Source organism: Papilio machaon, chromosome 3, assembly GCF_912999745.1.
Source record: "Papilio machaon chromosome 3, ilPapMach1.1, whole genome shotgun sequence".
Classification (NCBI taxonomy): domain Eukaryota; kingdom Metazoa; phylum Arthropoda; class Insecta; order Lepidoptera; family Papilionidae; genus Papilio; species Papilio machaon.
In genome coordinates, this window is record NC_059988.1 from 5407316 (window position 1) to 5420305 (window position 12990).

The 12990-nt window shown below is 31.0% G+C and overlaps 1 protein-coding gene across 6 annotated transcripts in view; it reads left to right on the forward strand.

The window, feature by feature from the left end:
- The first annotated feature begins 3063 nt into the window (after positions 1-3063).
- The window catches only part of LOC106712426 (matrix metalloproteinase-14), a 32591-nt gene continuing 22664 nt past the window's right edge, over positions 3064-12990 (forward strand). For all 6 annotated transcript variants that reach the window (XR_001357075.2, XR_001357077.2, XR_001357078.2 and 3 more), the window contains exons 1-2: positions 3064-3341; positions 9144-9456. Coding sequence is in view for 2 of the 6 variants with exons in the window: in XM_014504992.2 (XP_014360478.2) it covers positions 9298-9456 (159 nt within the window). In the remaining 4 variants the exon portion in view is untranslated. The remainder of the gene's footprint in view (positions 3342-9143; positions 9457-12990) is intronic.

Genomic DNA, 12990 nt, shown 5'->3' on the forward strand with positions numbered 1-12990 from the left:
ATAGTTAATATACTTGCACATATAGAATAGTCTTTTCCGATTTTGTTTAACTATGAATAATTCCTTAAGATATAATTTTAAACAGATAAAAGTAGTAAAAAAGTCTGTTTTGATTGTTAGTTGATGATCCAAAATGAAATCAAAATTCAAAACATAGAGCATTACTGCTAAAAAACATTAATCCTTATGCTTATTCACTAGCACTTGGGCGCGTGCCACAAGCACAAACACAAAGGCGTCCTTGACCCTGGGTGTTCGGTGGTGATTTCACCATAGCCCTACCACCACGCTGAGGAACCACCCTCGGGTTTAGTCAGCGCAGACAATGGCTTTGTCACGGCGGAAGGTCCCGCGAAGGTCACGCCGTAACAGCGCGACACATCGCCATACTTCACTGTAAACCTTTGTTAACTATGAGCATGATAACAAACTATTATGACGAAGGACCCGCCATATTTTAAAGAACTTCAAAGAAAATTTGATACAAAATATATTTCTATGAAATTACTGTTGAGAAAAATATTTAAATTCAATTGAAATGTCATGTCTTTTCGGTAAATAGGAAATACTAATTTGTTTGTTTCTAATGGGTAAGTTCTGATTTTTTATTGTTATGGGACAGGAAGAAAAAAAATAGTTGTGCCCTAATAAATGTTTAAAGAGATAAAAAATATGTTTAAATACCATAAGGGTTTCTATGAATAAATACGATCTTATGTGATTTAAGGGATATAGCATAATTAATATCAGGAGAACGCGAAATTTGACACCGTTTAAGTTAACGTGGAGAAATGCGTAAAGCTCATTTATTAAAAAAAAAAAACACTCTGCTTATGAATTGTGGTAAAATTTAGACCAATGGCTGATCACTCGTGTATTACATATGTTATATGTTGAAATTAAAGTATATAATAATAAGCTGTGTTTAAAATTACTTAAAATAAATTTATATAAATTAAATGATAAATGAATGTCATGTTAAAAATGTAATACGTAAATTACGTGTTACATTTACATTACCTGTATTATTCCTAAGATAGTTACTTAATAATGTAATTTGGTAAACAGCTAAAAGGAAATAGGTACCTAAACAGAGTAAATAAGGAAAAATACTAATACTAAAAATACTGATACTAAGGGATATCGTTTTTAACTTACCTCCTTTTGTCATTGTAAATAATAAACTAACCATTGTCGTTATGTTCCTTTGAAAAAGAAAGTAAATGTGAATTACCACAAAACTTTTAGTCATTGAATCTTTTAGTCATCCACAAAATTGTTGGTTGCTTTCCTACACGGGATCTGCATAATGAAATACTGTAAGTAAGTTTTATACATGAGGATTAGTAAAAAAAAGGAGGAAGCGGGCGCTTGATATAGTCAAAATAACGAGTTGCAGCACTGTTGATTACCTAACATGAGGAAAAAGAAGCTGTACAGAAAAAAAATCCATTTCCTATCCTTTCCCATTTCTAAGTTTTTATGCCTTCGACTTTCTGGTTTGTTACAATTGCATCTACTGAATTCTACGTGTCCATTTTAAAAAGTTATTTTTCTCAGTAAGCAGTTATTTGTAAACATCAAAGTGACAATTTATTGGGCTAACGGGGCTTGACATATTGTGTCTTAATGTGACGAGGATCGGAGACACGACGCCGTACATTTTATGTTTTTTAAAACACTAAGTACACGTCAAGTTAATAGCCTGTTTAGTTTTAATAATATCAAATTTACATGAGGAAACATTTTTGAGAATTTTCTCTGTTTGCTTTTAAAGAATGAAACCGTAATAGCTTTATCGAGAAGCACTTCTTAATTGTTTTATTTTTAAGCATTTTCTTGATTAATTGGTTCATAAGAGGCAATTCAGATGCGTCCGATGTCATGATGATCCGCGTGAAGTTTAAAATACGATTAATAACATTCTGTATATGAATAATAAAAGATGTGCATTGAAAATATCCTACATATGTACTCGTATTTCGGGGTCCATTTCTTGCGAGCGTGAGTCATTTTGGACCATTGCCCCGTGACTGTGCATTTGTAAATGGATTTGTTCCTGGCTGGATTATTATTAGATCCATAACATATAGCTAAATAATCTGCTATACTTTTCTACTTGTCTGACTCTGAATTAAGAAGAATGTCTGTTTTATTGTGACATCTTTTTGTCTAAATACTTCCTCCCGAGGGTCATAGGGATAAAGTCAGTCGGGGTGATGTAAATACTAACAATTTGTTTTTCCTTAAGAAACCGATGAATTTACGTATTTTAATGGTAATTACGTCAACAACTCTATTAAAAAATGCAACTAAGTAACATAGAATTTACCAGAAATTTAAGTTTCCTGTTTTTTTAAAAAATAATTTGAAGCAAATAAACCGGTAATAAATAAACAAATACCTAATAAAATGACTTGTTGAAATTTAGAGAAATAAATACGAAATAAACGATATTCATTTATCATTAAAATATAAGTAGTATAGTTAATATATATAGAAATTAAAATATTAGATTAAATATAAGTAGTTAATTTTTATTGTGCTCTTACTTACATAAGACGAATGAATTTACCAAAAACCTAATATACAAAAAGAGTTTTTTACTTATTGTAAAAAAAAATCGTACTTTGTGGCAAGTTATTATTGGGCCTTTAATTTCTAATAAAAAAATACTAAATTATGATCATCCATTGAATTTTATTGATGTTTGAATTTAATAAATGAGGCCTATTTTCATGATATATTAAAGTCCGCATTACAATACTTACTGTTACAGGAAATTATTTCGCTTTTCCGAATCGTTAATCAATATATAACTACATCGATTTGATTTTATCGAACCACAACAAAAGTTTTCGCTGAAAAATGTGAGTGAAAGAATATTTAGTTGTTTCGGCGAAAGCTTTGCTGTAAAGTTAAGTTCAGTCGGGCGAGGGGGCAAGTGGAGGCTTCTGAGGAGGCAGGAGGACGAAGGAAGGCGCGGGAGGGTGCGCGGCGCGAGGCGAGGCTAGTGCTATTATAAGCGAGGGCGCGGATCGCGCCGTACACTCTGGCATAGTCGCGGACTGCGGTAGGTCGTGCCCCGGCGCTTCGATCGCAGTCGCAGTTTTCCCGCCACGCGACACGCACATTTTCTTTGAAATTTCGTGTCAATTGCAAAGAAAAAAAGTGAACATCGCGGGACTTTCGGTGCCTTACTTAGTGCTCTGTGTTACCGATTCCAATTTTTTATACAACTTGTTATTAGATTTTTTTAAGCGTGATCGCACTAGTGGAATTATAGACTTTAATGATTCGAGTAGTAAGGATTGCGTTTCCTCCACAAGGACTATTTTACGGTAAGATAAATCTAGTTTTATTTAAAATCATTTTATGTAATTACTATTTCTATAAAACTTTTCATAATAGAATATAAATGAATACTTTAACAATAACCGCATAAATATTTTACTTATCTATCAACTAATGTAACATCGTAAATGATCAAACAGAATTGTACTGTGAGCAGTATTTGTTAGCAGCACGAGTAGTACAATAATATTTACGAGACGAGCCTATCGTTAAAAATCTTGGTTTTTTGCCACTTTCGATACATAATTTGTATACATATAATACGTTTTGGAGGCAAAACTTATTTATTCTATAAATGTTCTCAAATCACAATATGTTTCGGTACAATACATCAATTTTATCTCTTTACAGTATATGTCTGGGAGCTTAAGAATTTAAAGACGACAAATAATTGTATAATTTTAAATGACCATTCAGTTCTACACCTATCTCTATTTTCATTTACATTATTTTAAATTTAACTGTAATATTTACAAGCAGTGAAATTGATATACAACTCTGCTAAGGAGTTCGAGCCCACCATAAGTCAGATGTGACTAGGCTTTAATAAACCACGCTAGCCCAGTGCGGATTGGTTGATAATAAAAATGTATATATTTACTAGCTGTCGGTCGCGACTCCGTCCGCGCGGAATTAAAAAAAAAAAAAAAAAAAACTGTAAATCTAAACCATTCTCGAATCTCCACGAACACACACAAAAAATTTCATCAAAATTGGTCCAGTCGTTTAGGAGGAGTTCAGTCACATACACACGCACACAAGAAATATATATATTAAGATAGCTGTCGGTCGCGACTCCGTCCGCGCGGAATTAAAAAAAAAAAAAAAAAAAAAACTGTAAATCTAAACCATTCTCGAATCTCCACGAACACACACAAAAAATTTCATCAAAATTGGTCCAGTCGTTTAGGAGGAGTTCAGTCACATACACACGCACACAAGAAATATATATATTAAGATGTATATCACATTTTTCACCGTTCATTGATACTTAAAGATATGCAACACGGGTGGTCGTACTATTTGTATTTAAATGCTATCCTCGCTGGTCACTCGCCTTTCTTACATGTACCGAATAAATAATCGACATAAAGCGAATATCGATGCATTGTTTGATTCGTTTTTAATTTTTTTTTACTCTAATGACATACAAACACATAAGATATGCTGAGAGCACAATGAACTATAACCACCGCGTTTCGCAGCTTATTTTTTTGCCTGAAAGAAAGGTATTTAACATTGAAACAATATGAGTACTTGTAGCTTAATACTCATTGGAAAAAAATTATATTGTAGAGATATGTAAATAGTTCTTAATACTTTTAAAGCTCGCTAATAAACACATATTAGATGCATTCAATATGTAATTACTCGTTTTATGATGCATTTTTTTATTTATTTATCAAGTTTTGTACAAGTGGCACTACAGTTTCAAAAGGCGATAAATAATTGTTTCAAAGTGGGGCGTTGTATCGTGAACACTATTATCAGATAAATTCGGTGGATAAGGCCGTTATACCTTATCATAAGTGATAAGGTTTGATCTTACATGTTTCGTGTTAGAAATTCTTTACGAAACTAAGAAGAAATTTACTGAATTAAAGTTTGATTGTGAGAGAAACTGTTTTCCAAAAACATGGACGATGAAACAAATATTTTTGTCTATTAAATAGCGGTGAGTGATAATAAAATTGTTGAATCTATCGATACAGTCAAACTGCACAGATTTTACTATAATATTTGAATCAATTGTTTTCCTAATGATAATATTAAAGTTTGGTTTTTCGAATAATCATTGTTTATATTTCGAACTAATTGCAATGAGTCATTTTAATCGCTTAGTTCAATATGAATGTAGTAATGTTTTTACAAAGGTCAACTCAACTGTCTTAAATACATATACAACTGTAGTTTTCAGTCATATTTATTTTTAATCAATAGTGATTGAGGATGTACGTTTTGTTAAATGTTCATTAATCAAATTCAACACTGGTAGTAATTGTTTTAATTAAATACAGTCACTAATTTCGAAACTACTAACAGATCTTGGAATATGTCGAACAGACAATATCTGAAGATTCACGTAAAATCGGTATCCCAGTCTAAAAATCATATAAGGGTCGTGTAAAACTACATTAAACTTTGACTATATAACAGGTTATACAATTTGTATGCACCTATTATAGTTATTAGACTATTAGCCTTGTAATTGTTGACCACGACCTGAGATTGTGGCCTAGATTTTCTTTGATATGTCCAATAGAGATTATTTTAAACAATATTTACCAATAACAAAAAAAATTCTTTAACAAGATTTTAATAACAAATAACTTGTTTCTTAACGTGCTTACAACTAAAATAATTAATATTAGTTTCCTTTCTTTCTTATAATTCCGCGTTTCCGGGAGGTTTACATAATATACCAATAAAAAATAATATTTTAGTCTCTTATACTATCCCGTACAATCGGGGGTAGACAGTATTGTACAAAAAACTCTTATCAACTATTCATAGTAGTGTTCAATGATGCGTAATCCTGATTAAGATCTTAGATATAATGCGTTCATATTATTTGTATTGATCGAGTGCGTCCGGAAGGAGGAAGCGTCCTCCAGGGTCGACTGATGCGAATCTGTACGCGTCAAGCCCGAGAGAGAAGTACCTGCTTAATATTCTCTCAACTGAAGCCTGTGCAATAATAAAACATCGCGGTGAACGTTGACAGGTAACGTGCGTACGATGAAATCACGTCTCACTATGTTGATCGCTTCAACTTACGTTATAAGATTTAATCTTAATCCAAGCTTGTGTCACTTTTAATATCTTGACTTGGTTGTAAAAGAAATCATGATTTTTTTCTATACTAAGCGTGAAAGGTCTAGTTTTCTATTCGCTACCTAATATGCCTAGTACGCCTTGAAACATAAGTTTTCAGAATAATGTTATCATACTGAGGTACAGAACAGGAAACAATGCTAACTATAGCTGAGAACATAATGATTTAAGTACTTAATTTGTCGAGGAAGAAACGAAGAGTTGACTTTCTGCGATATACTTTATTTATGAATCGGCTAAAGCACTAACTTTCAGCCAGAGCTTTGTTCATATAAAACGCAAGTATACGAAGGTAATTGTGGCTTTTCACATTATTTGGTAATCAACAAATAATCTACAGTTGCGTAGACGAATTATTGCTTTTTCAATTCCCAAACCGTAATTGATGTTAGGCATCGAATTAGAATGGCAATATTTAATTTATAGGTAAGAGTTGTATGGTAAAAAAAGTTTCAATAACCGGTAGGCGGGTTAGGTAAGAGATCCGAAGCCAATGCCGGAGAAACCTGCCACGCTCTGGTGACCGGAACATTGCTTCGACACCCGCCGCCAACACCTGACACCGATCGCGACCCGTTCAATTTGTGGTAACGACTTATAGCCATCTTAACACTTTACATTCACGGTATTTAATATGGTATACTTATAATAGACAAATCGGAGTATAGAATATAGTATAGCGCTCCAATGAGTCATGCAGTTATATCAGAGTACAAAATAATATGGGAGATATTTAAAGTATGACTATTTAACATCTACTTAGTAAATTTAATTGTATAATAATATTAAAATCAAAGAGATAAATATTATTATGTTTATCTATTCGATTTTATAGTTTTTTATAATCTATGACATTTTCCCTTGCTCGGGTCATTTATTTAAAAGATAATTGTTGAAAAGTAGCTACAACAAAAAAGAACCTTGGTAACGCTTTAAAGCTAATTGCTTAAGATCGATTGGTTCTGCAATTTATTTTGAATATTTGATTTAGTAATTTTTGTTTTTCACAGCTTAAGAGATATCGCCAATTTCAATCAAATTTTTATAAAAATCAAATTTTTGTCAGACGTATTTACTTAAAGATCATAAGAAATAGTAAAAAAAAAAAACAAGATCAAAGGACACAAAAATAACAAACACAATAATATAGCAACTGTTAAAATCAATATAAACTTAGTATTTGCAATAAATATTTTATTTTATGTAAGCAATTCACAAGTTTACGTTAACGGTTAACCATATATCAACATACATAGTTTTCGTAATTAACCACAAAGAACTGTCATAATCTACGGAATGTGTAGATAAGATATATTAAACGAGTTCGTCAAAAGGAAAAGGTAAATGCTATCTTTTTAAATGATTATTGTATGGATAAAGCCATTCGTATAACATTGTTCAAATTAAAAGATCAAACGGTTTACTAGTAATTTGTAGGATAAAGAAACAAGTCTTGTAAGTAATTATTTTTGTTCTAAAATAAGTATTGTTTATTTACGTTAAACTATATTTGTAAATGGCATTTGGCCAAATATCTCTAATGAACAGAAGAAACATTATGAAATAATATAAACATCTAACAAGCAAGAAATAGTTATAACTGATAAAAAAAACTACTATCATTTTGTGTAAATACTTCAGCATTGTAAAAAGCGAAGTTTTAATTATAAAGAAACAATTTATCTTTGTTTATTGATAATAATGTTTGATGACAAGCCCGCAGCCCTCTTGTATCGACGAATCTGGGTCAAACATATGAATGGTTACCACACGTCAAGAGCACAACAGTTAGTCACAAAAATGTAACGATAGAACAACAAAAATAAATTGACACACATTCATTTAGTTTCATTATTAACATTTCTTACACATTCCAATAACAAAAAATACAGTTAAACGAAAACATAATACAGGTTGAAATTTGTATTTTAAAGTATTATAAAATAATGAATTCTGAAGTGACAAAATTTAGTGCGGAATTTTTTACCACTCTTTGTAATGAAATCCTTCTAGAATCCTTCAATTAAAACAACGTTTAAAAACGTTGCTATTTTTTATACTACGCAATTTGCTATTGACAAATAATTTATAAGTTAATAAATTTTCCTCTAATTGTCAATTAAAGTAATGCGGTATTGTTACATTGTGACATCAACTTTCTTTAAATCTTGTTGCTTTTTGTATTACACTATCCAAAGGTAGAATATTTCGTTCCTTTCGTTGCTGTCAAATAGTATGGTAGGATCACAAATTATTATTGATTTTAACTATCTATATATCTGTATCTTAAAAGCCATATAATCACATTTTGACCTCCAGGAATGATGTTATCCAAGAGTGAACTAACACCACAGAGTTGATACTATTCCCATTATAGTATCTAAGATAGTTTTTGTTTATCACCGTTAGTAACGGTATATTAAATATAGCCGGATGTTAAATATTAAAGTAAACGATGGATAAGGTGAATGAGTCATTTTATGTACACTGATGTAATGACGCATTTTAAGAGATTTTTGTTATCAGTTCGCATCTTTTACTGTATAAAACTTAATGTATTATTACCTGGGACTTGACTAATCCTTTATCACTGCATCCCCTCTCTTAAACGTTACAGTTTAGCTTTAGGTACATTTTTTAATCTGCAATAGTCAATTGAAGAACAACGCTGTAGTTAACGGTCGTGCGTCTAACGTTCAGTTGTTTTTTAGCAGTTTCTTTTCTAAAATTTTATCTACGAAGTTAATTACCACCATTTTTATTCCAAAATAATCAATAATATACACATTTAAGAAGAATATCTACTTAGATACTGAAAACAGATGCTAGAGAGCCTTTTTCCAAATTGTTCAGGTGTAACAGATGTCTTCCTGATGACATTTTAAATGTTGTTTTTAATTTGTTTTTAAATTTCAGTGAATATACAACTTATTCATTTTTATTTTTTGTTACAGATCAAACAAGGAGCAAGTCACATCGCAACAGAACATATCAACGATAGCAATAAATGAATAATTATTTTATAGAATAATTATAATTATTAAGACTAATGAAATTCCGTTCACATCAATATTAGATAAATTTAAACGAATTAAAAAGTACAAATAAATGAGCTTAATAAGTACAAGAGATAGCATATCGAGAAGCAATATGGCGTTCGTTAGTTTAAGAAGCAGTTTGAGGATATTGTGGACTATTGCGGCGGCTTTCGTTTTCCTCAGCAGAAGCAGCGCAGCACCAACCTTTGGGGACACCGACAAAGCTATGGTGAGTACATTAAACATTCACGTATGAAATAATATTTAAGTAATTAATTAGGTAAACAATTTTAACTAGTATAATGTAAAAATAATGTTTATGATACAAATTAAATGTGGTGTGATTAGACGTTTACTACCAATTTTTTGGTCCTTTAGGACCAAAAAATGATTCTAAAATTTTTGCAGCTAAGGAACGCAATCGCCTAAAGTTTAGTATAACACGATATTTAGATATTAAGTCTTTTATTGGTCGCGATATATATTATTTGTTTTATTCATATTTAGATACCAATATAATAGGCATTTTCATTTAGAAAATAAGTTGTAGCTCTTATATAACGAATATTTCTTGATAAAAACTCATCACATAAAATATAATATTGCCGTTGACAACTGTTGCGACATCGATTGTTTGCAAGAACATAAATGCAGTTTAATTATCTATAATAACGCTTGCAATCATTTTTATAGTAACCTACCTTGTTGTCGCTTGATGATACTTCGGTTAAATCAATACATCTTTGTTCCACTCTCTCCCACTCAGCGACGTTTAATTAATCTAACCTAAGCCTTAGTGATCAAAATGGCCGTTAGTGTATACATACACACACACGTAAATTATACTTTGCTAGATTCAAATAACAATCTTACTATTATTATAAATGCGAAAGGTTGGATGGATGTTATTTGATGGTATATTCATCTGCAGATACTTTCTAACAAATATCCATACATTCAAACATTTGTATTTATAAGAAGTAAGATATGCCTAAACCAGTGGAAAAATGTTGGCTATCCTTTGTTATGATTATTACAAAAAGAAAAACAGAATTAAAAAATTTCAAGTTGATGTTAATGAAACATTCCAAAAGATTCTGTTCATCTCGGCTATCATTAACAATCGTGATAAACTATATCCAGATAAATTAAAACGGTTAGTAGTTATGGAATTGTTTATAATCTCTAAAAGGAAATGCTGAGTCATTTTTAATTTAATTCCGTATGAAGTAAATACCAATAACTATATAACGTGATCAGTATCGGATATGATACAAATCGTCATCGCTGAATCACTTTTTTCTGAGAACATCTCTAATCGGTCGCTACTAAATTATAATAAATTGTTACCAACTGCCGTAGTAGTCCCCCACGTTCAGTAGTAAATTCATTCATTGAGAAACGAGCATTATACGACCGAGATGAAATACACGTGGGTTGGATACATTTATCGGTGTATATTCGACTATTTATTTTGTCAGTGTAATATGAGTCACCGTGTTAAGCACATGTTGATCCGTATTGGTCATTAAAGGTATATGTGTTTTCAATGAGTTTGCGTCATTTGAAATAGTAGCTATTAAGTACGAGGATTTACGTTATGATTCACTGAATACAGGTAATACCTCTTGTGTGATTTCTTAAAAGATATATAAAAATTAATAAGAAACATGAATAGATATACACGAGTTATATGATGATAATAAAACTTCGTAAAATAACTTTTGTCTTAAAATGCACTAAAAAGAAACAAAATAATGTCATGAAAACTCTAAACTCTAGTAGTTAGTAGTAGGGGCTCAGTTTTCCGCAACTCCACGACAAGCGCGTATTTTGCGTGTCTCTAAACTCTAAAGAAAGTTCTCTTCTTTCTTGTAACATGTCTATATTGTATAATTATTGTTATTTCGCAGTCGGTGTCGGCCGAAGTAAATAGGTGACATTTTATATTTGAGATGTATTGGACATACTTACGTTTATGTCCCTACTTAGGCCGAAACCGACTCCAAAATAACAATAATTATACAATATAGACATGTTACAAGAAAGAAGAGAACTTTCTTTAGAGTTTAGAGACACGCAAAATACGCGCTTGTCGTGGAGTTGCGGAAAACTGAGCCCCTACTACTAACTACTAGAGTTTAGAGTTTTCATGACATTATTTTGTTTCTTTTTAGTGCATTTTGTTTGAAATTTTTTTTTATGTTACTTTTGAGTGCATTTTGTTTGAAATTGTTTTTTTTAGGTTACTTTTGAGTGCATTTTGTTTGAAATTGGTTTTTTTTTAGGTTACTTTTGAGTGCATTTTGTTTGAGATTGTTTTTTTTTTAAGTCGGCTATTTTTTTTTCTTAAAATTTTTGTTTTATTTCACAATTTTTAGTGAATTTGAAGTTCAATTACAAATTTCCTTAATACATATAAAGACATAAATAAGACAAATAAAGAAAAGGACCCTATTTGATGTGTGTGTACTTCAATTCAAAAACTAATTTAGAATGCAGCAGATAACCACTTATCCTTTAAACAATGAAATAATTATCAAAATCGGTATACAAATTGAAAATTACCGAACTAAAACATCGTAGCTTGCCTTTAATTTTGTCCAGCCGCGCGCCGCACTAGCATTTTTCGAATGCGCGTAGTTTTTAATTATTTAATATCTCCCAAACTATTGATCAGAATTACATAGTTTAAAGGCTAATGTAATCTGCATTTAATACCATAGCCATCAAACATATTTATTTGGATAAGGATTCATATCGAATATAATATAATAGCGCCGTAAGCTTACGACGCTGTTTTTCGTGTGCATTTTAATCGAAGTTTGTTCACAATAACATGGTTTTAATGAGACATCCATAGATGATAGATATATGCCACCGAAGACTTTTATTTAGCAAATTTAAGGATCTATAATTACTCCATACATCATTTTTATGTAAGTCATATAGTTTGACCTACGTAAGCCCAGAAAGCATAATTGTGCTTTTCGTGTAGCATTTTTCGTTTCCGCGTAATTTTATTCTTACGATATCTCCTAAACTATGAGACAGAATGATATAGTTTCAATTGCAAATATAATCTACATTAAATTCTCTTGATAATGAACATGTTTATTTACATAAGGGTTAATACTGAACTCGAATAATAGCGTCGGAAATAGGGCATGAATTTAATTGATGTTTCTGAAGAAAAAAATGGTTATTGTGAGAAAACTATAAAAGATAGATATATGCTATCGCGGACTTTTAATTAGCACATTTAAAGAGCTACAATTCGCCATAAATCATTTTTATGTAGGTCCTATAGTTTAGCCTACGTCAGCGCTGAAAGCAAAAATGTCCCTAATTTTCGCAACAAATTTTGAAGCTATATTCAAAATCTACTAGTCTTCTAGTTATTTAAAAAAAAAACAAAAAAATGGGACCCACCTGCAAGCACTTCCTTTCGATTAAAATATTTTTCATCAAAATCGGACCACCAGGGGCGGAGTTTCGCGGTAACACACATAAAAAAAAAAAAAATACAGTCGAATTGATAACCTCCTTCTTTTTGAAGTCGGCTAAAAAGAGAGATACTTACGAAAAAACATACAATGTAAAATAATTTTTCTTTTGTAATAACTTAATAAATAGTGTTTATTTTGTCGGAATTGTTAATTAATCTTTACTAATGGAATAGGTCTATAGGCTTCAAGTAATGCTTAAAAAAAGTTAAATTAGTTAGACAGTTAATTAGCGATATCTACTCGTATGTTCTCTT